General features: G+C 48.1%; 1 protein-coding gene across 1 annotated transcript in view; it reads left to right on the plus strand.

Moving 5' to 3' along the window:
- The window catches only part of LRP4 (LDL receptor related protein 4), a 54,379-nt gene extending 29,392 nt beyond the window's left edge, over positions 1 to 24,987 (plus strand). The window contains exons 19-38 of the mRNA XM_047775836.1: positions 404 to 509; positions 1,884 to 2,085; positions 3,627 to 3,816; positions 3,904 to 4,035; positions 5,059 to 5,199; positions 5,545 to 5,631; positions 5,738 to 5,909; positions 6,532 to 6,694; positions 6,817 to 7,042; positions 7,381 to 7,684; positions 9,250 to 9,468; positions 9,622 to 9,756; positions 10,866 to 10,974; positions 13,020 to 13,164; positions 13,431 to 13,544; positions 14,003 to 14,138; positions 18,264 to 18,331; positions 18,927 to 19,014; positions 20,385 to 20,526; positions 24,414 to 24,987. Coding sequence (XP_047631792.1) covers positions 404 to 509; positions 1,884 to 2,085; positions 3,627 to 3,816; positions 3,904 to 4,035; positions 5,059 to 5,199; positions 5,545 to 5,631; positions 5,738 to 5,909; positions 6,532 to 6,694; positions 6,817 to 7,042; positions 7,381 to 7,684; positions 9,250 to 9,468; positions 9,622 to 9,756; positions 10,866 to 10,974; positions 13,020 to 13,164; positions 13,431 to 13,544; positions 14,003 to 14,138; positions 18,264 to 18,331; positions 18,927 to 19,014; positions 20,385 to 20,526; positions 24,414 to 24,746 — 3,212 coding nt within the window. The 3' untranslated portion in view covers positions 24,747 to 24,987. The remainder of the gene's footprint in view (positions 1 to 403; positions 510 to 1,883; positions 2,086 to 3,626; positions 3,817 to 3,903; positions 4,036 to 5,058; positions 5,200 to 5,544; positions 5,632 to 5,737; positions 5,910 to 6,531; positions 6,695 to 6,816; positions 7,043 to 7,380; positions 7,685 to 9,249; positions 9,469 to 9,621; positions 9,757 to 10,865; positions 10,975 to 13,019; positions 13,165 to 13,430; positions 13,545 to 14,002; positions 14,139 to 18,263; positions 18,332 to 18,926; positions 19,015 to 20,384; positions 20,527 to 24,413) is intronic.
- The last annotated feature ends 1,721 nt before the right edge of the window (positions 24,988 to 26,708 follow it).

Consider the following 26,708-nt stretch of genomic DNA (forward strand, 5'->3'; position numbering starts at 1 on the left):
TAAAAAGCCAAAAAAAAAAAAAAAAGCAGATTCTTGTTAGAAATGCAGGCCCCACACCAGACCTGTTGAATCAGAATCTTTCAGGGTTAGATTTGGGAATCTGTATTTTCACAAACTCTTCTGGTTCTTATACACACTAAAGTTTAGAAGCATTGCTTGACAGAGTGGATTGCTTGAACAGAATGCGTTGACAGGGTAGGACAGGGTAGGTTTCTTAGGTTGAGGAAGGTTCCAAGAAATATAACCCATCACTTCCTTGAATTTCTTCTCGAAATTCCATTGCATGTTTATCGCAAAGTACTTCTTGAGCATCTAGACATGTGAAGCTCTGGGCTGGGCAGGGAAGGTGAGAGGGTGAATGACCAAGACTAGAGTTAATATTTTTGCCCCTACTTCTTGGTAGGGACAGATCGGATCGAAGTGGCCAACACGGATGGCAGCATGCGGACAGTACTCATCTGGGAGAACCTGGATCGGCCCCGGGACATCGTGGTGGAACCCATGGGCGGGTGAGCACCTGTCCCTTTGGAGCAAGCTCTCCCCACCCCTAGGTCTGGGTACCAGAGGGGAGTCTGGAGGTTAGCAAGAGTGGCTGGATCTTACAGGCACACCCAGGAAGCAAGGGCAGCTGGAGAAGCCATAGTGCATAGTGACAACGCTCTCTTTGTGGACAAGGAAACTTTTTATATTTTTTGGTTTTTTTCTTTTCCTTTTGGTCTACTTACAAAAGTAATTTGTTGCTTAAAAAATTAAGTTTGGGGGTTCCGTTGTGGCTCAGCAATAACAAACCCAACTAGCATCCGTGAGGATGTGGGTTTGATCCCTGGCCATGCTCAGTGGATTAAGAATCCGGTGTTGCTGTGAGCTGTGGTGTAGGTTGCAGAAGTGGCTCAGATCCCACATTGGTGTGGCTATGGTGTAGGCCGGCAGCTATAGCTCCAATTCAACCTCTAGCTTGGGAACTTGGGCGCCCACTGCCCTAAAAATAAACAAGTTTAAAATTTTAAATAAATAAAAAATAAAAAATTAAGTTTGGGAGTTCCCATTGTGACTCAGTGGTTAATGAATCCAACTAGGAACCACGAGGTTGCAGGTTCGATCCCTGGCCTCGCTCAGTGGGTTAAGGATCTGGTGTTGCAGTGAGCTGTGGTGTAGGTCACACATGTGGCTCGGATCCCACATTGTTGTGGCTCTGGCACAGGCCAGCAGCTACAGCTCCGATTAGACCCCTAGCCTGGGAAGCTCCATATGCCACGGGTGCGGCCCTAGAAAAGGCAAAAAGACAAGAAAAAAAAAATTAAGTTTCGATTTCCCTTGTAGTGCAGTGGGTTAAGGATCCAGCATTGTCACTGTAGAGGCTCGGGTTCAGTCCCTAGCCTGGGAACTTCCACGTGTTGCAGACATGGCCAAAAAAGAAAAAAACCTAAGTTTATAATCTCACTCTCCAACAGGAATTGTTGTTACAGTATAGGGTGTCTTTTCCAGATTTTCTTCTATGCGCATACATATGTGGTGAGATGGTTTTGGTTTTACAGCAATGGCATGCTCTTTTGTAATGGTTTTTTCACTTGGCTGTATATATCTTGGATGTCTTTCCATTTGATCACATAGGTCTATTTTGTTCTTTATGGTTATGTAGAACTCTAAGTAGATACACCATAATTATTTAATCCATCCAGTCAAGACAACATTGAAGACCCTAGGATGCTTTTTGATGGTGATATAAGACCTGCAGAGACAGCTCTGAACCCAGGAGAGGGCTGGGAACTGAGGCAGGAGGCCAGGGCAGCTACTGCAAGTGGAACCCCTCAAATCCTAGGACCCCTGAATCCCTCCTGGGTGTTGACTAGAAGGCTTATAAGACCTCCCTTGCCTGTGCCCAGGTACATGTATTGGACGGACTGGGGTGCGAGCCCCAAGATTGAACGAGCTGGCATGGATGCCTCGGGTCGCCAGGTCATCATCTCGTCTAACCTGACGTGGCCTAATGGATTAGCCATTGACTACGGGTCCCAGCGGCTATACTGGGCTGATGCCGGCATGAAGACCATTGAGTTTTCTGGGCTGGATGGCAGCAAGAGGAAGGTAAAGGTGGCACTATGGCTTCCCTCCACAGCCCTGACAGCCTCCAGGGTGGCACTTCCTAGCTGGCAGCTGATGGGATCCAAGAGGACCTTGGGGTGACCCAGCCTGGGGCATGTGCTGTTTCTCTGAGACTGTGGCTGCCCCACAGAGCCCTGGCATTCTGCTGCTTGATGATGAAAAGAAACTAGGGATCAGGTGGATTGTGGGCTGGGGATCTAAGTCCTTTCCTAATAACCACCACCAGTAACACTAATTAATCTCCATTTGCATGCTGGGCCCATGACCTCTCTGTTTTTACTGTTTATTTTGGTACAATTTCAAGGTTAAAGAAAAGTTGTAAGAATAGTCAAAAGAAGGAATAACTAATTTTGCCACATTGTTAATACCATTTTCATCCCCTCTCTCCCTGTCTTTCACACACACACACACACACACAACTTTTCTGAACTGAGATTAAATTGAAGTCATCCTACCCTTGAACCCAAAATATTCTAGTGCATATTTCCTAAGACACAAGAACATTTTATTATGTAATCAAAGTACAATGATCAACATTAAGAAATTTAACTTTGATACACTATCACTATATAATCCACAGTCCATATTCAACTTTCCCAGTAATCATTCCAATAATGTCTTTTATAAATTTTTTTTCTCTTTTTTGTGTCTAGTCCAGGATCCAATCCCAGGTCATAATTGCTTTCAGTAATCATGTCTCTAGTCTGGAACATCTCCTCAGCCTTTCTATGTCTTTCTTAATGTTTGTATTTTTATTTATTTATTTTTATTTATTTATTTATTTATTTTGGTCTTTTTGCCATTTCTTGGGCCGCTCTCACGGCATATGGAGGTTCCCAGGCTAGGGGTCGGAGCTGTAGCCACCAGCCTACACCAGAGCCACAGCAACGCGGGATCTGAGCCGCATCTGCGACCTACACCATAGCTCACAGCAACGCCGGATCCTTAACCCACTGAGCAAGGCCAGGGATTGAACCTGAAACCTCATGGTTCCTAGTCGGATTCGTTAACCACTGAGCCACGACGGGAACTCCATGTTTGTATTTTTAAAGAGTTAATTTGTCTTACATTTCCTTGTGATTAGATTCAGATTATGTATTTGGGGCAGGAATACTACACTAAGTGAAGGTATGGCCTGACTTCTCAGTGTGTCTTATCAGTAGCCACAGGTGTCAGCTCGCCCCATCATTGTGATACCGACCTTGATGGTGTGGTTAAGGTGGTGTCCACTGTAAAGTTTCCATTTTTCTTTTTGTAATTAATAAATACATTGTGCAGAGATACTTCAGATTATGTAAATAATACGTGATCTTTTATAGTCATCACACAACCCTTGGAGCCAGGCCCTGTCACAGAGTGACAGACCAAGGCTCAGAGAGATTTTATAACAAGCTCTAGCTCAGGGTCACCCAGCAGGTGGTATTGGCAGAGCTGTATTCTGCCTCCTCACCTGATCCCTTGACCAGTGCACTGTACTGTCAGACCTTGCCCAGGGCATGATACAAGTGCTGGGGCCCTGACAGGTACTGATTGGAAGCCAGCTGCCCCACCCGTTTGGGCTGACGCTCTATGGAGACCGCATCTATTGGACTGACTGGCAGACTAAGAGTATACAGAGTGCCGACCGGCTGACGGGGCTGGACCGGGAGACTCTGCAGGAGAACTTGGAAAACCTCATGGACATCCATGTCTTCCACCGCCGTCGCCCGCCAGGTGAGCAGCCCTTAGCCCACGCTGGCTTCTCCTTGGCTTCCCTCTGCTGAGGTCCTCCCCATTGACCCCCCCCTCCTCTCTACCCAGTGTCTACACCATGTGCTATGGAAAATGGCGGCTGCAGCCACCTATGTCTTCGGTCCCCAAGTCCAAGTGGCTTCAGCTGTACCTGCCCCACGGGCATCAACCTGATGCCTGATGGCAAGACCTGTTCACCAGGTAGGTCTAAGTATCACAGAGCTGAAAGGAGCCTCTCTGGGAGGGACAGTGGCTCTCATCCTTCCCTGCAGGTAGACTCTGATGTGCTCTGAGAAACCTGAGCTCCTAGAGGCTTAGAGGTGAGACAAAGCTTCTAGAAAAAAGGAGAAGCGGGTAGGCAGGATTCAAAGCAGAGTCTAACTAGGTCTCATGGTGTCTTCATGAATTTTAGAAAAATATATTCCTTTCTTGGGAGTTCCCATCGGGGCTCAGCAGTAACAAACCTGACTAGTATCCACGAGGACTTGGGTTCGATCCCTGGCCTCGCTCAGTGGGTTAAGGATCTGGCATTGCTGTGAGCTGTGGTATAGGTCACGGACACGGCTTGGATCCTGTGTTGCTGTGGCTGTGGTATAGACCAGCAGCTGTAGCTCTGATTTGACCCCTAGCCTAGGAACCTCCACATGCCGCAGGTGTGGCCCTAAAAAAAAAGCAAAAAGATTCTCTTCCGTGATATTAATAAAAAATTGTCATTTATGACTGTATCAGACCCAATGCTAAGGATTTTTTTGTATGTGATCTCTTCCATTCCTACAGCCACCCTGTTATTGTTCCCATTTTACAGATAATGAAACTGAGGCTTAAACCATTTAAATAATGTGCCCAGGATCACAGAGCTAGAAACTAATGGAGATAGGGCCTGAATTCCCATTTTCCCTGCCCCAAATGCTCTTTTTTTTTTTGCATTTTAGTGCCACACCTGTGGCATATGGAAGTTCCAGGCTAGAGGTCCAATCAGAGCTGCAGCTCACGGCCTACGCCACAGCCACAGCGACACAGGATCGGAGCTGTATCTGCAACCTACACCACAGCTCATGACAACGCCGGACCCTTAACCCACTGAGCGAGGCCAGGGGTCGAACCTGCATTCTCCTGGATACTAGTTGGATTTGTTACTGCTGAGCCACAATCGGAACTTCCCAAATCCTCTTAATGGCTGTGCTTGGGTGACTGTCCTCTTTCCTTCTCTCCCCACCCGGGCAGGCATGAACAGTTTCCTCATCTTCGCCAGGAGGATAGACATACGCATGGTCTCCTTGGACATCCCTTACTTCGCTGACGTGGTGGTACCCATCAACATTACCATGAAGAACACCATTGCCATTGGAGTGGATCCCCAGGAAGGTCTGTGTGGCCCTCCCCTCTCGCCTGTCCTGCTGTCCCTGCCCTTGCTTTCCCACCCCCTCTGCCTCCTGCTAACAGCCCGGGACTCCCTGTTCCCTCAGGCACAGCCCCTGCCCTGTCTCTGTAGCACTTCCGTTTTGGTTATAAGGGCACGGGGTTTGGAGGCTTCCTCTTCATCTCTGCCAAGAGCTATCCTGTAATGATATTTCTATATTTCCTTTGATTTCCTCTGCTTGGGGGTTCAGGGTCCCCTGACATGCCCTGGTGTCTCAGGGCGTGAGTCCGCCATGTGTGTTCCTTTGGGGGAGGTGAAGGTCCAGGGTGAGCCAAGCCTTCCCCTTCCAGGAAAAGTATACTGGTCAGACAGCACGCTGCACAGGATCAGCCGTGCCAATCTGGACGGTTCACAGCATGAGGACATCATCACCACAGGTGGGCCTTGCTCCCAGCCCAGGGACCACTTGTCTGGCTACAGAGCTGGGGAAATATCCCATCTGTTTTAAGGCAGGAGCCAGCGTGCTCTCTTGACTTCCTGCAGGCCTGCAGACCACAGATGGGCTCGCAGTGGATGCCATTGGCCGGAAGGTGTACTGGACAGATACGGGAACCAACCGCATTGAAGTGGGCAACCTGGATGGATCCATGCGGAAGGTGCTGGTGTGGCAGAACCTCGACAGCCCCCGCGCCATTGTTCTGTACCACGAGAAGGGGTGAGAGAGGCTCTGTGGCCCTGGGTGGCAGGATGGGCTGGCCCGGCTGTGACTATGGAGGGGGTGGAGGTGGGCCGTCGAGACCGAGCGTGCTTCACAGGAACATCCAGACTGACCTCCTCCCTGGGATGCTTCCACTCCCTTGTGACTTCTCTCAGGGTGGCAGGGTAGTGTTGATGTTAAAGCATGAGCCTGGAAATCAGAAATCCAGGTTTCAAATTCCTTCACCTCTTATTAACTGTGTCTGTCACTTTGGGTCCAATATTTCACCTCCCTGCTCCTCAGTTTCCTTCCTTGTAAGTGGAGGTGAGAATGAAAATGTATGCCTCTTGGCCCGTGTGAGGATTAAGTGAGATAGTGCATGGAGATAGTGCTTTTTTTTTTTTTTTTAATCACCTTAGCCATTTGTAAGTGTATAATTCAGTGGTGTTAGGTACATTCACATGACTGTGAAACAGATCTCCAGAACTTTCCCATCTTGCAAATCTGAAACCCTGTAAGGCCTTGAACAATGGCTCCCCTTTGTGTGTGGAAAAGACTTTTCAGAGTGTTTGGCATTTTGTAAGTCCTCATAGTGTACAGAAGCTGTGGGAATGACGAGCTAGTATCGTTCCTTGCCCAGGTTCATGTACTGGACAGACTGGGGGGAGCACGCCAAGTTAGAGCGGTCCGGAATGGATGGCTCAGACCGGACCGTGCTCATCAACCACAACCTTGGTTGGCCCAATGGACTGACGGTCGACAAGGCCAGCTCCCAGCTGCTCTGGGCTGATGCCCACACTGAGGTGAGGGCCCTGCTCCTGCTGCTTCCCAGAAGCCCGGAACTATGGGAGAGGTCTTTCTGGGATCTCCAGTGAGGGCTGCCGGTCAGCTGATAGCCACCTGCCACCCTCTCCTTCCCCTCCAGCGAATTGAGGCTGCTGATCTGAATGGTGCCAGTCGGCACACACTGGTATCACCCGTGCAGCACCCGTACGGCCTCACCCTGCTCGACTCCTACATCTACTGGACTGACTGGCAGACCCGCAGCATCCACCGTGCCGACAAGGGTACCGGCGGCAATGTCATCCTGGTGAGGTCCAACCTGCCAGGGCTCATGGACATCCAGGCTGTGGACCGGGCCCAGCCCCTGGGTGAGAAGACTTGTAGGGCTGTGAGCCAGAGCCTCTGGCTTTCTGGGGGTATCTCAACATCAGAGATGTAGCCGGAGCACAGAGAGATGGGCACCTGCTTAAGCCCCCTTCCAGGATCAGGCTGTGTTCCCACTGGGTATGGCTGGTACTGCAACTGCAGGGTGCTCTCAGCTTCAAAAGGCTCCTGGAGACACCCCGGCTCCCTCTACCTCATCCCTGCCAGGCACCGAATCCTGTTAAGTAGAACAGCAGACCATCAGCACAAGAAATCAGGGCCTTTGTAAGTTTCAGACCATCTTCCAGGCGGGATCTCAAAAGTCTCTCTCACTTCTCCGTAGGTTTTAACAAGTGCGGCTCAAGAAACGGCGGCTGCTCTCACCTCTGCCTGCCACGGCCCTCTGGCTTTTCCTGCGCCTGCCCCACTGGCATCCAGCTGAAGGGAGATGGCAAGACCTGTGATCCCTCTCCTGAGACCTACCTGCTCTTCTCCAGCCGCGGCTCCATCCGGCGCATCTCACTGGACACCAGCGACCACACAGATGTGCACGTGCCTGTTCCTGAGCTCAACAATGTCATCTCCCTGGACTACGACAGTGTGGATGGAAAGGTCTATTACACAGATGTGTTCCTGGATGTTATCAGGTACGCGTGACCCTGAAGCCCCCAGAGGACAAAGACCTGATTCCGATCTCTGATGGGTGAGCTTGTGGTCTGTGCTGATCTCTATGTGGACTGAACGATTCAGCAGCCTGGCTAGTTTCTTCTGACCCTGACTTGCTCACTGTTTAGTGTTATCACTTAGAGGAGAGTTTCAGACATTGGGTTTTGTTTATTTAAAAAGTGATAGAAGCCCAGCATGTAAAACAAGCAAAGTCAGGCTGGGGACCTGGAGCCTTCTAGCCCAAGTGCTGGGCATCCCAGGAGCTCCAAGGATCCTCTAAGACTCCTTGATCAGTTGGCCATGGAGCTAAATTGAATATCTGGGTTATAATACAGGAGCACTGGCTAAATGCCAAGGCCTATGGCTGTTGGTTTTTGTTTTGTTTTTTTAATATTTTTTACTTCCACTTTTCTTAATCTTTCCATTTTTTTACCCCAACACAGCTGAGGAATGGGATGCCTTGCCATCAGTTAGAGGGTTTTAATATGGCAGAGGTTTTCCCATAGAAGAACAGGAGTGTTTCCTTTTGTTCTTTCTGAGAGGTGTGTTAGAATCTCGTGCTGGAAGCCGGTAGGCATATGTGGTTTGTGATATGCCCCCCAGCATCCTGAACTTGAATTCCCTGATATAGGACTTCTATAAAAATGCACAGGTAGAACTTGAAAACAAATTTTTTTCCCTTTCTTATAATCACCTCCTAGCAATCCTTGTCTCTTCCTAAAGGTCTATGGGTTGTTGTTGTTTTTTTTTTTTTTTGCTATTTCTTGGGCCGCTCCCACGGCATATGGAGATTCCCAGGCTAGGGGTCTAACCGGAGCTACAGCTGCCGGCCTACGCCAGAGCCACAGCAACGCAGGATCCGAGCCACGTCTGTGACCTACACCATAGCTCACGGCAACGCCGGATCGTTAACCCACGGAGCAAGGGCAGGGACCGAACCCACAACCTCATGGTTCCTAGTCGAATTTGTTAACCACTGCGCCACGACGGGAACTCCCTATGGGGTTTTTTAAGCTGTGTTCTGACAAGGCATGGGCCCGAATGCCCCCTACTTATAGCAGGAAACACCTTGTCCTCCCAATAATTTAGTCATTCATTCTGAAAGTTTGTTTTTTTTTTTTTCTTTTTAAGGGCCAAACCGTGGCATATGGAAGTTCCCAAGCTAGGGGTCAAATTGGAGCTACAGCTGCTGGCCTACACCACAGCCACAGCAACATGGGATCCGAGCCGCGTCTGCGACCTACACCACAGCTCACAGCAATGCTGGATCCCCAACCCACCAAGCAAGGCCAGGGATCCAACCCGCATCCTCGTGGACACTAGTTGGGTTTGTCACCACTGAGCCACAGTGGGAACTCCCAAATTCTGCAAATATTTTGAATACCTACTGTGCTAGATGCTATGGAATATACTTCTAAATACTTAGTCTCTGCCCTGATGGAGCTTGCAGCATAGTGGGGATCCCATTATGGGAACATGGATTCAAGGGGTATCGGTCTGTGGCTGGTCAGTCTGGTCCATCATCCAACCTGGGCTGTTCTCCAAGGCGAGCAGATCTGAATGGCAGCAACATGGAGACAGTGATCGGGCGTGGGCTGAAGACCACAGACGGGCTGGCGGTGGACTGGGTGGCCAGGAATCTGTATTGGACAGATACGGGCCGAAATACCATTGAAGCATCAAGGCTGGATGGTTCCTGCCGCAAAGTGCTGGTCAACAACAGCCTGGATGAGCCTCGGGCCATTGCCGTTTTCCCCAGGAAGGGGTGAGTTTGGGGCCAGCAGAAAAGAGACCCAGGGAAGAAGGGCCTGGTAAAGAGACCCTTGAAAGAAGCCTATATATTAATGGTACCTGTGTGTCCTTGTGTTCCCTGGGTGCCATCTTCCCATGCCTTGATGATGGCACCGTTGTGTCCCAGGTACCTCTTCTGGACAGACTGGGGCCACATTGCCAAGATTGAGCGGGCGAACTTGGATGGCTCTGAGCGGAAGGTCCTTATCAACACAGACCTGGGTTGGCCCAATGGGCTTACCCTGGACTATGATACCCGCAGGTGGGAATCCCATCCCCAACAGCCTCCTGGGTATCGGGTGGGCAGAGGAGAGGATGGTGAAGATTGAAGTAGTGAAAACAAAAAGTAGATAGTTTCTCGGTAGGTGGGAAAGACCAATCGGTGGGAAGGGCGAGGGATCATTTTGGAGCAGGGGTTGCTGAATCCAGCTCTCAGCCCTCAGGTGGGCTTTGTTTATCTGGTTTACGTGTGTGTTTTTAATTTTGGTCTTTTTAGGGCCGTGCCTGCGTCATATGGAGGTTCCCAGGCTAGGCAGCGAATTGGAGCTGTAGCGGCCAACCTACGCCACAGCCAACTCGGGATCCAAGCTGCTTCGGTGACCTACACCACAGTTCATGGCAACGCCGGATCCTTAACCCACTGAGCAGGGCCAGGGATCAAACCTTCGTCCTCATGGATGTTATTCAGATTCGTTTCCGCTGAGCCACGATGGGAACTCCAATGTGTGTTTTTAATTTGGGTGGCTTTCGCAGAGCTGTCCTCTGGCTGGACCAACAATCCCATTACCCCCCATCCATTTAAGGGCTGATTCTTCACATTTGTTGTTTGACTGATCCCATCAGGCACTGGAATTTGAAACTCCCGGTTCAGATTAAAAGTCCTGGAGAAGAGAAGAGGGAGAAAGGGGCTCTGAGGCAGTAGATTCCCCTTTCTGCCCTCGGAAGAAGAAGGGAATCAAAATCACCTGGAGGTGGGGCTGGAGACGAGAAATGCCCTCTCCTTTAACTTCACGGAGCGCTTTATAGACTAAGTCTCTTCTTGAAGGGCATTCTTAAGAATTTGGGCTTAGATTCTTGGGTAGGAGTCAAAGAGTGATCAAGTTGTTGAAGATGAGACGGGGGGGGGCGGGCTCCTCGGAAGTCACTAGACTTTCGACTCCTCCCCAGAACAGCCCTAGCCTCCCCACTTCCCCCGTCACCAATCAAATTCCACTCTTCAGCTTGGGGGCTTCCAGTGACCTCTCATCGTCACCTTGACTGCTCACAGCACCCGCCAGCTTGGCTCGGGAGGAGACAGATAGCTCCCTAGAGGGCGGGGCCAGGCTGCCCGGCAAGTGTTTTCAGAACCATCTTTGCTCCTTTCCTTCACAGGATCTACTGGGTGGATGCGCATCTGGACCGGATTGAGAGCGCCGACCTCAGTGGGAAGCTCCGGCAGGTCTTGGTCAGCCACGTATCGCACCCCTTTGCTCTCACTCAGGTACTGGTGGGGAGAGAGGTCACCAAACCACCATGAAGGGGTGTTTCCTCGGGGTTCTGTGTCAGCAGCCTCAGCCCAAGTGCTGCTGAACAGATGTGCTGTGGAAGCTCACGTTAGGGGCGTTTCCTGTACACTGAAGCCTTGCCATGTGCCCTGCTCCTGCCCCACGCTCCCACACTCTGGCATTCCAAGGAGTGGTTCTCAAACAGTAGTGTACAGAATCAGCTGTGGAACTTGTTAAGTGCACATTCCTGGGCCCTGGACATAAAGCATCTGCCTCCTGGAATTCCCGTTGTAGCTCAGTGGTTAACGAACACAACTAGCATCCATAAGGATGCGGGTTCCATCCCTGGCCTTGCTCAGTGGGTTGAGGATCCAGCAGAGCTGTGGTGTAGGTCGCAGATGCAGCTCGGATCTGGTGATGCTGTGGCTCTGGTGTGGACCAGCGGCTACAGCTCCGATTGGACCCCTAGCCTAGAAACCTCCACATGCCGAGGGTGAGGCCCTAAAAAGACCAAAAAAAAAAAAAAAAGAAAGAAAGAAAGAATCTTCCTCCTGAGGGTTAGGCCGGGAATATGCATTTTAACAAGTTCTCCAGTTGGTCCCAATGCCCTGGTTCCAACATCCAAGCTCAGGCAGCTCACTTAGTAGCTGGAGGGTGGAGTAGCAGCAGTTGCCAGTTAGTGTTTATTGAGTGAGTACCTCCAACAGACCAGCTCTGTGGGTTCAAGTTCTTCCTGTGTCATTAAGTAACTGTGCAACTTCGACAAGACACTGAACTTCTCTAAGCTTCACTTACTCATAAAATAGATGAGGTTAATAATAATAGTATCCTCTGGAAGTATACACAAAGCATTAGCACCACATATAGCCTAAATGTGTGTTGTTTTTAACGATTGTAATTATTATTGTCATTTTTTAGAGTTCTAACCCTGTAAAATAATTCAGGAAAGGTAAAAAAAACTTCCAAGTCTGGAGCCAAAACAAAAATTCTCAGTCACTTACAAATCTTGGTCCCTTGGAGTTCCTGTTGTGGCCCAGCAGGTTAAGAACCTGACTAGTATCCATGAGGATTTGGGTTCAGTCTCTGCCCTCCCTCAGTGTGACAGGGATCCAGCATTGCTACAAGGTGTGGTGTAGGTCACAGATGCAGCTCAGATCTGGTGTCGCTGTGGCTGTGGCATAGGCCTGCAGCCTATTATTTAACCCCTAGCCTGGGAACCTCCACATGCAGCAGGTGCAGCTGTAAGTTAATAAATAAATATCTTGGTCCCTTTTTGACAAACATCCATTCTATCTTTATTCTGCATTATAACCTATCGGCCAATAAGATTTTGCCTGCCTTTACTTAAGGCTTTCCCCTCCATGCTCCAAATGTAAAACTACAGGACTATATGAATTTAATATTTTAATCTACAAGTTTTCCCTGGGGTTTCTGAATACCCCAGGGATGGGAGGGGAACCACCTACACTGCCCCTCCCCACTTCGGGTTGAGACTCTCAGGATCTCTGCATTAGAAAGCAGCTGCCCACAGAGGTAACCAGAGGACCTGGCCAGGGCTCTGAGCCAAGGGCCCAGAAAAACAGGGACCTAGAAGGACCACCCCAATACACACAATTTTCTCCCATTTGGTATGTTCAGGAACTCATTTATTCATGGAGCCACTCAACCGATAGACTAGAACTAAGTGTTAGTGTTGGAAATTGAGCGATGAATGGAACACATTCTTGTCCTTGAAGAACTAAATGTGATGGGACAGACAGACATGTAAACAAATGACCAGAGTTTCAAAACTCACTGGTAGGAGTGAGGGCAAGGCACGGAACAGCACAGAGGAGAGAATGGTGAATTCTGTATGGATTGAGCAGGGGAGGTTCCTGGATGATGTCATATCTGGGGATGCATAGGAGTTGACCTGGGTAAGAGATGAAGAGGGTGCTGAGGCAGAGGGATTATACATGCTGAGCACAGAAGCTGTCCTGGGGTCTGCCTATTGAGTAATATCTCCTCTTTTGTGTATGGGGGGTGTCTCCCTATTGAGTAGCAGGACAGGTGGATCTACTGGACAGACTGGCAGACCAAGTCAATCCAGCGAGTTGACAAGTACTCAGGCCGGAACAAGGAGACGGTGTTGGCGAACGTGGAAGGACTCATGGATATCATTGTGGTTTCCCCCCAGCGGCAGACAGGTGGGCTCCTGGGTCCCAAACCTGCTCCCCTTCCATTGCTGGGGTTGGTGGGTCACCCCAAGGACTGTTCATAACCACGACAGCTAGAGCCACAGGAGAGCCTTTTGGTTCACATCTTAAGCTCTTAGACCTTTTCAGCCCCTGTCATTACCTCCTGCCCCTTGTCCCTGTCAGTGAGGTAGCCCCAAATCTCCCCCTTTGGGAGAAGAGTCAATTTGGGAGATTGATTCTGTCCCAGGCCAGATATTCATCTGCTTTACCCCCAGGGACCAATGCCTGTGGTGTGAACAACGGGGGCTGTACCCACCTCTGCTTCGCCAGAACCTCAGACTTTGTGTGTGCCTGTCCTGATGAGCCCGACGGCCGGCCCTGCTCCCTTGGTGAGTTTCTGATTGGCCCCCTGGAACAGCTGAGCCCTTGCATGGGCAGGGGATCATCAGCCTCAGCTTTGTTCTTCCGGGTAAGATTCCCCTTCAGGGGGTCTTACAGCAGAGTGACTGGGAGCAATGATTTGAGCTTTGGGATGGCACAGACCTGGCTTTGTCTGACTTCTAGCAGTTACTAGAATGGGAATCAGGTCTCCTGATTCCCTGATCCCTGCTGTGACTTCTGCATTACTCTCTCCTCCTGCCCTGTATAGGCCATCTAGCCCATCCCAAACTATTAATAACAGAAGCCAAATCCTTTTTATGTGTAGTATTAAATAGGACCTCTAACAGGGTGCCTAGGATTAGGGCAGCTAAAAGGTTGCTTTGTAAGTTCTCCAGATGCTACTCTTGGACCATATGTAGATATGTTGGGCTGCAGTGGTCCACCCCAGCCCTTGTTTTCTCTCCAGTACCTGGTCTGGTGCCCCCAGCTCCCAGGGCCACCAGCACGAGTGAAAGGAGCCCCGTGCTACCCAACACGCTCCCGACCACCTTGCGTTCCTCTACCACCCGGACCCGCACGTCTCTGGAGGACATGGAAGGGAGGTAAGTGGGTTCAGTATGGGATTGAGGGCTCTTGATTTGAATCGCCAGCTCCTGCCAGCAGAAGACCTCAGTCCCAGCTTGATAATTCTGGCAGATGGGAGGTAGGTCATATCGCTAGCCACCAGTCCCTGCTGTTTGGGACTGGAGATGATATTTAGACTTGTAGGTTGTTGCAAGCCATTCTCTTTTTAGCTCTGAAGGCAGGAAGCTTTAAGAGTAGATTTAGAGAGAAAAATCACTCAGGAGGCGTTTCTATGTGACATTCCTCCTTTCTTTCTTTCTCTGACATTAGCTCTCGCATAACGAGTTTAGCACGTGGTTCTGTCCTACAGTTTACTTAGAAGCCACCAAGTCATAGTGGTCTCTGGGCTGTGGCTTTATGACTTGGGATATCCTCAGGGATGTGGTGGCCTTAGCTTATAATGACCTGTAACACTCAAACACACATACATGTTAAGTGCATGTTTACTTACACACATACACACACACACACACACGCACACACACCACCATTAAATAAGCATGAATGAATGAACAGTTCTCAAATTAAGTATAAAATATTGCATTTTATTATATTGAAGGTGCTATCAATTTAAGATGCATCCTAATTTTGAGAGCTTACACCGAAAAAATGATCAATAGCAATTGTGAGATGCTGTTAATTGTAAGACACATTCCTATTTCAGAGATGTTAGAATATAGAAAAATGCACATCTCAAAATTGAGTAAATATTCAACTTTATGTATAAGATTTAGAGAAAGTCTTATAAATTTGTTTTTTATTTACATTTTGCAAAAAAATAACCTCGAAATACTTATAGGAATAAAGAAGAAACAAGTACCTGTATGTAATTATCTTTAGTGTTTTTTAAAAATTTGATACATGTGTATATTGTGAGAAGATTACCACAATAAGTCTAGTTAGTTAATATCCATCACCACACATAGATACACACTTTTTTTCTTATAATGAGGACTTTTAAAATCTACTCTCTTAGGAGTTCCCATTGTGGCTCAGCAGGTGAAGGACCCAACGTAGTGTCTGTGAGGATGAGGGTTCCATCCCTGGCCTTGTTCAGTGGGTTAAGGATGTGGCATTGCCACAAGCTGCAGCATAGATTGCAGATGTGGATCAGATCCAGCGTGGCTGTGGCGTAGGCCTGAGGCTGCAGCTCTGATTTAACCCCATCCTAGGAACTTCCATATGCCACAGGTGCAGCCATAAAAAGAAAAAGAAAAAAAAAAAAAGGTCTACTCTCCTATCAACTTTCAAGTATACAATACAGTATTTTTTTTTTTTTTGTCTTTTTGCCATTTCTTGGGCTGCTCCTGCAGCATATGGAGGTTCCCAGGCTAGGGGTCTAACCGGAGCTGTAGCTGCCAGCCTACACCAGAGCCACAGCAACGCAGGATCCGAGCCACGTCTGCGACCTACACCACAGCTCACAGCAACACCGGATCGTTAAACCACTGAGCAAGGCCAGGGACCGAACCCGCAACCTTATGGTTCCTAGTCGGATTCGCTAACCACTGCGCCACGACGGGAACTCCTATAGTATTGTTAACTGTAGTCGCTATAATGTATATTACATTCCCAGGACTTATAACTGGAAGTTTGTGCCTTTGACTGTCTTCACTCATTTTGTCTACCTCTACTTCTCACCTCTGGCAATCAGTATGATATTATATCTATGAGTTGTTGGGTTTTTTTTCATATTCCACATATAAGTGATATCATATAGTATTTGTCTTTCTCTGTCTGACTTATTTCACTTAGAATATGCCCTCAAGTTCCGTCCATATTGTTGCAAATAGCAGGTCCCCCTATTTTTTGCCTTTTTAGGGTGCTCCTGCGGCATATGGAGGTTACCAGGCTAGGGATTGAATTGGAGCTGTAGCTGCCAGCCTATACCACAGCCACAGCCACGCCAGATCCAAGCTGAATCTGTGACCTAACCCACAGCTCACAGCAACACCAAATCCTTAATCCACTGAGGGAGGCCAGGGATCAAACCTGTATCCTCATGGATACTAGTCAGGTTTGTTACTGCTAAACCATAATGGGAACTCCCCAGAATGTCCTTTTTATGGCTGAATAAATGTTCCACTGTATACCCGTACCACATTTTCTTTATCTGTTCATCCACTAATGGACACTTAGATTGTTACCATGTCTTGGGTATTGTAAATAATGCTACCTTGAACACGGGGGTGCAGATATCTTTTTGAGATAGTGATGTCATTTTCTCTTACTATTTGGATGTCTGTGTTCCCAGACATTTTTCTATTAGAATGTTTTTCATTGTAACATATTGTTTTCTTTACTTTTAATATCAACTATAGCTTAAAAGATAATTAACAGAGTTCCCAATGTGGCTTAGTGGGTTAAGAACCCGACTAGGATCCAAGAGAATGCAGGTTTGATCCCTGGCCTCACTCAGTGGGGTAAGGATCTGGTATTCCCACAAGCTGCAGCGTAGGTTGCAGATGCAGCTCAGATCCGGTGTGGCTGTGGCTGTGGCATAGGCTGGTAGCTGCAGCTCTAATTTGACCCCTGGCCTGGTTACTTCCATATACTACAGGTGCAGCCCTAAAAAGAAAAAGGAAGAAAAAAAAAGAGATAATTAACATGTGATTTCAATTCTGAAAGGCGAACCATAGTAATAATCCCAAATAAAACTCTAGACTCATGTCCCTAAAATTATAAGATTTACACATGATCAAATTCATTCTATATGCCCCATTTTCTCTTGTTAGAAATTTATATAGAAAAGCAAACAGATATAAATGTGTACCTTTCTCACTAACTTTTAAGTACTAACAATCATTATTAATCTAATTTTCTTCAGGTTTATTTAGAAAACTTTTGACTCCTACTCAGATATTTTCTTCCTGTCAGAGTTCTATTTGAAGACTCAGTGCCTCTAGGTTTCAGATGTTCTTCCAGGTAGCTTTTCTCTAGCTGTTTAGGACATGCCTTTAATTGCCAGCTCATAGTGTGTCACAAAGGACTTACCTTCTTAGAATTTCAAAAGTTGGTTATCCAAGCCCTCCCTCTGGATGTTTTGCATATTCCCTTGTGAAAGAATGGAGGGAAGAAAAACAGTCTTTTTTATAGGTCTCTCTAGACCTTGCAATAATCTTTTTACAATCAGAAGTTTGCTTAGCTGGTAGCTTCTGCCAAGGAATCCTGGTAGCTTAATAAAGCCTGTTATTGATGTCCTTAGTATTCTTTCAACAGACTTTCGGCTTACTCCCAAACATGCTTCTCCTTTTTAAAGAATCCTTTTTAGGAGTTCCCTGGTGGCCTAGTAGTTAAGGATCTGGCATGGCATTGTCATTGCTGTGGCCTAGGTTTGATCCCTACTCTGGGAACTTCTGCATGCTGTGAGTATGGCCAAAAAAAAAAAAAAAAATCCTTTTTAAAGAGTACCTATTTTATTTATTTATTTATTATTATTTTTATTTATTAATTTTTAGGGCCGCTCCTGCGGCATGTGGAGATTCCCAGGATAGGGGTTGAATCGGAGATACAGCTGTCGGCCTATGCCACAGCCACAGCAACGCCAGATCCGAGCCACATCTGCGACCTACACCACAGCTCATAGCAAGGCCAGATCGTTAACCCACTGAGCCAGGCCAGGGATCGAACCTGCAACCTCATCGTTCCTAGTTGGAATCGTTTCTGCTGTGCCACGATGGGAACTCCAAGAGTATCTATTTTAAAAACACATTTAAACATCGTATAACATCTTTGGGGCGGGGGGGTGGGAGCATGCCTGTGGCATGCAGAAGTTTCTGAGCCAGGGATCAAACCCATGCCACAGCAGTGACCCAAGCCACTGCAGAGACAATGCCTGATCCTTAACCTACTGAGCCACTAGGGAACTCCATAATCATGACGTAGCATTTTGAAGACAGTGACTCATGCTGATTTCTCCGTATTTTTTGGTCCTGCCTTCTCCAAGCTTCTGACATCTCCCGTCTGGTATAGTGTCATATCTGGAAGACCCACTTCCAAAGTTTTCACCCTGACCTTCACAGGACCCTCCCCCTTTCCTGGAGGAAGGCAATATCTTTGTTGCATACAAGTAGCCTTCATATTCAGTTTTCTTTGCCCCACAGATGCTCTGAAAAGGATGCCCAGCTGGGCCTCTGTGCACAATCCAATGAGGCCATACCTGCTGCTCCAGGTAAGCCCTCAGTGCCCAACTGTTTTGAAAAACAAGATATAAGGAATCTAAGTCTCCACTGATATCTTCCAGAACCTTCATGGGGCCCCTTTGGAGTTGATGAACACTTTTCTTTGACTAAATACATGGAAAGAATAATCAGAATAGCCGCCACTTATGCAGTGCTTTCCTTATGCCAGGCATGTGTTAAGCCATATTTATGTGTGCCCGTACTAGTACATGGGTGTGTATATGTATGTGTGTGTGTGTATATGTATGTATTTGTATATATACTTTCACCTTTAACTTCCACCAGCCCTATGAGCAATTTATTATTTACATTTAACTGATGCAAAAACATAGCAGTTAGGCATCTCGCCTTAAGTCATACAGCTAGTAGGTGATGGAATTGGAATTAGAGATGCTGATAGACTGATAGCTTTCGTCTTAGCCCCCTACTCCACCCCCTGGGGCCTCTCCTCTGAAAGAGACCTCTAGCCATCCTCAGATGGTGTGGGATCCAACACCTACAAAAGGAGTCCTCCCTCCTCCCATTCTTCACACCAGCCAGGAGATTGTCAGTGGTCCCCACCTAGTGTCTCTCTGCTCTTCTTAGGGGAAGGACTTCATGTCAGCTATGTCATTGGTGGACTCCTCAGTATCCTGCTGATTCTTGTGGTGATTGCAGCTTTCATGCTATACAGGTAAACTCAGCCCTGCCGAGGGGCCCCATTAGCACGTCTGGTACCTCCTGAAGCTAGCAGTTCACTGAGTCAGCCTCTGATCAGCCTCAGTTTCAAGTTGGGTCCCTGGTCAGAGTCGCAGAAGGGAAGGACAGAAGCCTGAGTGTATATTCTTCTTCCTCAACCCCAGCCCAGCAGTTTCCTCATTTCACGACCACAGCAATCCCTGGGATTTTCCATATAGACTAGGATACTGAGGACATGGAGGGTGCTACTCAAGGTCACGCAGGAAGAGGCACGAACTCTTACATCTTTGCTTTTTCTACCACCCCACACTACCTCACATCGCTGAAGCTGGAAGTGATTTTCTCTTCACGTAAACACAACCCTTTACTACGGTATTATGTGATAGGGGACCACCCTGGGAAGGGGGGCTGTGTAGTTTTCAATTTAGGATCTTCCTTCTATGACCTTCTCTCTATATATTTTCCCTAAATGCTTTAAATGCTGCTTGCAGCAAAAATGTGAGCATTTTGCTGCTGCAGCAGCAGCTTCTGCTAATAGCAACAGCAATGGTAATTATGACCATCAATGCCACCACAACCTTGTAATACAAGGTATTATTATTATAATAATAATACCGTAATACAGGTATTATTATTCCTCACTTTATAGATGGAGATCTCAGGCTCAGAAAGTTCGGGTTATGTCAACTAACATCCTAGCTAGTAAGTAGCAGAAGTGGAATTGAAACATAGGTCTGTTTTGACTCTAAAGCTCAGTGTATTAGTTATCTATTGCTATATAACAAATTACCCCCAAACTTAGCGACTTAAAATGACATCCACTTAATGACATCCACTTACAATTTCACAGTTTGTGTGGGTCAGAAAGCTGGATGCAGCTTGGCTGGGTGCCTCTGCCTCAAGGTGTCTCATGAGGCCGCAATCCAGGAATCAGCTAGGGTTGTGGTCTTATCTCAAAGCTTAACTGGGGAAGGATTCCCTTCCAAGCACAGGATTCAGTTCTTCACAGGCTGTTAGCTGGAGGCCTCCCTGACCAGTTCATTGCCTTATGGGCCTTTCCATAGGACAACTTTCAATACGGCAACTTGCTTCCCCCAGAGTAAGAGACAGAGAGGGCAAGCTAAGATAGAAGCCAGTTTCCTTGTCAGGAGTTTCCTTGTAACCTAATCTAGTATTTGTCACTTTTACATGTTCTGTTCATTAGAACTGAGACACCAGACCCAGCCCACACTCAAGGGGCAGGGATTCAGAAAGTGCGAGCTCCGGGAGGCAGGGATCACTTGTCCCTCTTAGAGGCTATAGCTTCCCCCAGATACTATCCCCATAAAGATCTGAACTAACTTCTCATCACTTTTCCTCCTAAAGACACAAAAAATCCAAGTTAACTGATCCTGGAATGGGGAACCTGACCTACAGCAACCCTTCCTACCGAACTTCCACTCAGGAAGTGAAAATTGAAGCAGTCCCCAAACCAGCCATGTACAATCAACTGTGCTATAAGAAAGAGGTAAGAATTAGAATTTATATTGAAGAGTTTCTTTTTGGAAGGGGAGGGATTATGCTCCTGTTGCCTGAATAGATGGGTAAAGGATACTCGGTCATTCATCTACCATTGTAGAAGTTCTAGTGAACAGAAGAACAGAATGTGTTTTGTGTTTCTGGAGAGGTCTGCAGTATCTAAGAGACCAACTTGAAGGACCCTAGTGAGGTCAAGGTTAGAAAGCAGATCCCGGAGTTCCCGTTGTGGCGCAGTGGTTAACGAATCCGACTAGGAACCATGAGGTTGCGGGTTCAGTCCCTGCCCTTGCTCAGTGGGTTAACGATCCGGCGTTGCCGTGAGCTGTGGTGTAGGTCGCAGACGCGGCTCGGATCCTGCGTTGCTGTGGCTCTGGCGTAGGCCGGTGGCTACAGCTCCGATTCAACCCCTAGCCTGGGAACCTCCATATGCCGCGGGAGCGGCCCAAGAAATAGCAACAACAACAACAACAACAAAAAAGACAAAAAGACAAAAAAAAATAATAATAATAAAAAAAATAAAAAAAAGAAAGCAGATCCCGGAAAGTTTAGGGATCCGAAACTTTCTGGGAGTTTCAGAGAGTGAAACTCATCTGAGTGTACACCTCCCTGCCAGGAGATGTTTTCCCAGGCTCAGAGGTTCCTTCCCTCTTGGAGTTGTCATTACCCAGCAGTGAGGCTGTGCCTTTCTGAAACAAGCCTAAACTCGTAGAAGACACCCCAAAACCCAACAGCTCCTGGATTCTCTTTTTCTATTTTTCTTTTTAGGGCTACATCTGTGGTATATGGAAGTCCCCAGGCTTGGGGTCGAATTGGAGCTACAGCTGCCAGCCTATGCCACAGCCACAGCAACACCAGATCCGAGCCGCATCTGTGACCTACTCCATAGCTTGCGCCAATGCCGGATCCTTAATCCACTGAGAAAGATCAGGGATCAAACCCACATCCTCATGGATACTAGTAGGGCTCTTATCTCACTGAGCTACAACTGGAACTCCTGGATTCTCTTTTTCTAATTTTTTTTTTTCCGTCTTTTGTCTTTTTAGGGCTGCACCTGTGGCATATGGAGGTTTCCAGGCTAGGGATCTAATCGGAGCTGTAGCTGACAGCCTACATCAGAGCCACAGCAACGCCAGATCCAGGCCGCATCTGTGACTTACACCACAGCTCATAGCAATGCCGGATCCTTAACCCACTGAGCAAGGACAGGGATCGAACCCGCAACCTCATGGTTCCTAGTCGGATTCGTTTCCTCTGTGCCATGACGGGAACTCCTCTTTTTCTAACTTCTGATCCAAGCTTTTTGCACCTGGGATTGAGAGTGGCTGGTGTTTTACTATTCTTCCTCTCATCAGAGAATCTGAAGGGATTTCTCTAGAATTTTAAAAGTTTATGTGCTTTTCTTCTCTTCCTTCCTTTGGTACTTCAGTGAGAAATTATTTGCTGAATGTTTAGCCATGAAAAACAGTCCCATTTTCACCAAGGAATATAGCCTGGGACTCCAGTCTGATATGACCCTTGTTTTTTCCTGAAATCCTGTAACCCTGCATCAGAAATTATCCCTTATGAGAGCTCATCCTTCTACTCTCTTGGCCTATCTAGCACAGTCAAAACCAGCCTCCACATCTACAGGGCTCCCATGCATCATGAATACACTTTACCTAATAATCATGTACTTTCAGGCTCCATGAATTCCCCTATTAAAAAAGCTTCCACGGAGTTCCCATCGTGGTGCAGCAGAAACAAATCCGACTAGAAACCATGAAGTTGCGGGTTTGATCCCTGGCCTTGCTCAGTGGGTTAAGGATCCGGCATTGCTGTGAGCTGTAGCATAGGGTGGCAGCTACAGCTCTGATTAGACCACTATCCTGGGAACCTCCATATGCCATGGGTGCGGCCGTAATAAAAATTTTTTAAAAAATTAATTTAATTTTAAAAAAGTTCCACTACAAGCCAGACCAGAACCTGCAGGGATAACTTGCAGATTTAGGGATGGTAGATCCTTCTCTATTAATATCCTTGAGAGAAAGATTTGTGAAGCATCTTAGGTTCCTGGAATGTCTGATGCCCCAGAAAAGAACCCCGATAAGAGCCATAGTTTAGGAATTAAAATCATGTGACCACTTTCTCCTGTTGTATGTTTTTTTCCTCAGCAGCTCTTTCACCCCTCTGATAGTCTTTCACCTTTTCTCTTCTGATTTCCTCTTGATTTCAGGTACCCGTTGCTGTGTGTTTGCAGAGGGAGTGGTACCCCCCAATTGCTAGTGCCATGTCACCAACTTCTCCCTGACTTACCCCTCATGTCTGTGTGATGATGACACTGAGTGGTCGGCATCTTGTCTGACACCAGTGCAGCTTGGAGGGGTGTTGGGTGCCTGGGCATGTGTGTGTGTGCATGCGTGCTTTTGTGCTCTCTATGCTTGATCGAGGGAGCTATTAGTCCCCAAGACTTTATACTGTGTATTCGTCAAAGTATCCTGCTTATTGTAGGAGCTCAGTAAGTATCTGTGGAATTGAATTGTTACTAAAATAGAGCAGCAGTTGCAGGGCTCTTGGCAGGAACATATCCCAGGGACAGAACCCAAGCCATGGCCCATTTTCTCCTGGCAGTGGCAGCATGTTGGTTGGTATCCCCCAGAAACCAGGAGTGAGGCTACTCTTTGAGGAATCCATAAAGGGAGAAGCCTGAGGAGAATTTAAGGCTGTCCTTGGAACGATCCCAGGTTGCTTGGGAATGGCCCCAAGTTTCACAGCAGCAGTGCCAGAAAAACCTCCCACAAAAGCTTATAGGTTTCAGGACCCCAGTGGTTTGACGCTTAGAACCCAAATGAGAGGGTTTTCTAGAGCCCTCCTGTCTTACCTTATAAAACTTGTCTTCTTAAGAAAATTAGAAGGAAGAGATTTAAGAATAAAATAGCACATGGACCTAGTCAATAGCTTATAATAAACTAGAATGGAAAAGAATCTGAAAAAGAATTATATAGGCATAGATACAACTGAATCACTTTGCTGTATACCAGGAACTAACACACCAGTGTACATCAATCATACTTGAGAAAAAGGCAAAATAAAATTGTACAAACGTGGGGTTCCCTTTGTGTCTCAGAGGGTTAAGAACCCAACATAGTGTCTGTGAGGATGTGGTTGGATCCCTGGCCTCGCTCAGTGGGTTAAGCTTCCGGCGTTGCATCAAGCTGCAGCATAGGTCACAGATGTAGCCTGGATCTGGCGTGGCTGTGGCTGTGGTGTATGCCGGCAGCTGCAGCTCCTAGCCTGGGAACTTCCATATGTTGCAGGTGCAGGCCTAAAAAGAAAAATAAAATAAAATAGCACAAATGTAGTTTAAAAGTCTGATTAAGTGCACATGTAATTGCTTTTGTCAATTGCTTCTGCTCATGTACATCTGCATGCGGTACCATTAATACGCCACATTAACCGTGTATTAAGGGCTAACGTGATTTAGTGCATCTCAAGTGCTAAGCACCTGATTTCATTTCATATATTGCCACATTTAACCCTCACAGCCATTGGTTGTGAGGTATGGATGGATATGGTGACTCTTCTCACGCTATACAGGTGAGACTGGGTTTTAGAGTCCTTCAGTAACTTGTCCAAGGTGGGGTAGCCAACACGTGGCTAATGACTGGATGCCACGGTTCTCCCTTCTCCCCGTGTGGTCATGGAAATAATCATCATGGCTGCTCCCTTCCTTTTAGGCTCAGCCTCCTAATTTGCTCTAACTAAATTCCCCCATTTGTTTGTGAGACCTTTGCACTCTTCACGCCCACTCTTACCCCATCCACTTCCGTTTTCGGTTCATCACGAGATCCTTTACAGAGAGCCAACCGACTGACTGTGTCTCTCCATTCTCCACGCTAGGGTGGCCCTGACCATAACTACACCAAGGAGAAGGTCAAGATTGTAGAGGGGATCTGCCTCCTGTCCGGGGAAGACGCTGAGTGGGATGACCTCAAGCAACTGCGCAGCTCCCGGGGGGGCCTTCTTCGGGATCATGTATGCATGAAGACAGACACCGTGTCCATCCAGGCCAGCTCTGGCTCCCTGGATGACACGGAGACGGAGCAGCTGTTGCAGGAAGAGCAGTCGGAGTGTGGCAGTGTCCACGCCGCAGCCACTCCCGAAAGACGGGGTTCCCTGCCAGACACGGGCTGGAGACATGAATGCAAGCTCTCCTCAGAGAGCCAGGTCTAAACGCCCATGTGCCCTTCCCTCCCTGCCTCTTCCTCCTCCTCCGTGGACTTCCGGTCCTCGTGCTTGCTTATACAACAGGCCCCTTTCCTATGTGCTCGTCCCGCTCCTCTTCCTCCCGCCTCGTAACTGCTCCCGAGCCCGAGCCCGAGCCCTCCGCGGGAGCTGTTCCCCCCTGAGTTCGTAACTACCTGTGCACAGGAAATCATGGCGCATCCCGAGAATTGCAACCCGGATTTTACCACCAACCTCACCTCTCGCACTCCGTCCTGAGCCCCCTCGAAACCAGGCTCAGCAGTGATTCCTTGGCTGTACAGTGCTCCACCTCCCCGTCTCCTGGGACTCTCAGTTCCTGCCCCACGGGAACAGATGATCCAAGACTGCACGCCCCCCATCAGAGCTGGCGTGGCCGCTTCTCTGAGAGAACTTGACCAGGGGCTGGGGCGGGGGCGGGGGAGGGGGTGGGGGTCATGGGTAAAGAGAGAGATGAAGGATAGAGGCTGAGAGCAGGAGGAGGCATCAGCCCAGCTGGTATGGGCACCTGGGAAACCTCCAGCCTCGAGTGTGTTGGTAACATGGAAAAGCTGTTGGGGTGATTGGGCCTGGGTGTCCTGTCCATTGCTGGCAATGGCTGTTATTCTTGCCCTAAGAGTTGTTTTCTTCAGCTGCAGATATTGGTGAGATGGGGGTGTGGCTCAAGCTATTCTCCCTCCTGCTAGAATGTCTGGAGTCTTTCCTACCTTCAGAGGACTGGGGGTCCCTACCACACAGCAGCTGGCCAATATGAATTTCTTCCTGGTGCCAGCACTGGCCAGTACCTTTCCTAAGTCATTGCCTCGAAGTAACTGGGTTGTGAGCCAGTGGCTTGAGTGAGTGTGGGGCCCCCAGGGCTGGGTCTCTGCAATGTCTGAGAAGCACTGCTTAGACCAAACAGCGCACTTCCCCTGGACTTTAATGTTCTGCCACGCTCTCCCTCCTCATTCTCTGGGATTCTGAGCACCAAGATGGAGAGAGAACCTTGCAAAGAAGGGCCGGAGGTTTTCATAAATGGTCAGAAGAGTGATTGGGTTGAGACTTGGGGCACCCCAGGCCTAAAGGGAAGTGGCCATGAGGCTAACCCTCCTGTGTTCTTTCAGGTGCTCAGGGATCTAAGTTAGTGGACAGAGAGCCTGTGGCCACAGGTGGTGAAGTTCCTACTCCAGTGCCTCCCAGCCATGTGACTCCCTCTCCATGCTGAGTTGCCATCACCTGCTTCATGCTTATTCACACAAAAGGCATGCGTGTCACACTAGTATTGAGGGAGTTGAGACTTTTCTGTCCTAAAATTTCTACCTAGCTTTTTTTTGGGGGGGGGAGAGGGTGCCTGATTTGATTTTTCTGACCTAGCCTTGTGGGCACCTAGGGTGAAGAGGCCTAAATAAAGATGCAAAGTGAGGGACAAGGAATAGAAAGGTAGAGAGAATCACTGGGGAAGCCCTTTCAGCCCACAGCCAATCCAGATCTCTCTCACCCAGACATCAGAAGCGACAGCGAGGGCTGGGAATGGAGGGGAGGGCTTCAAGGGGATATTTCCTGATTTGAAACATCTCCTGGGGTTCTTGGTTTTGAGAAATCAGCTGCCAAACATGTGAGTGAAAAGGGAAGATCAGAGCAAACTTTTTCTGGTCAGTTCTAAGGTCACTAGAGACAGGTGCCAGGCTTGTAGCTCCACTCTCAGTAGCCAGCCCCAGGTCTGGACCCTCACAGGACAGCCAGGCCAGACCAAGATGGCTTTTCCAGGATACAGAGAGGGGAAAGAAAGGTCCTCCTCCTGGGAGGAAAGAGGGACATCTCACACTTGATGGGGCAATAAAAGAAGGAGCACTTTGGGTCCTCAGACTCGTGGTTGGGGACGGGGAGGGAGTAGCAAAGTGGCATTTTCTTGAATGGAAAGGGGAAAGGTCTTATTGCACTTGGGCTGTTCAG

Source organism: Phacochoerus africanus, chromosome 4, assembly GCF_016906955.1.
Source record: "Phacochoerus africanus isolate WHEZ1 chromosome 4, ROS_Pafr_v1, whole genome shotgun sequence".
NCBI lineage: Eukaryota > Metazoa > Chordata > Mammalia > Artiodactyla > Suidae > Phacochoerus > Phacochoerus africanus.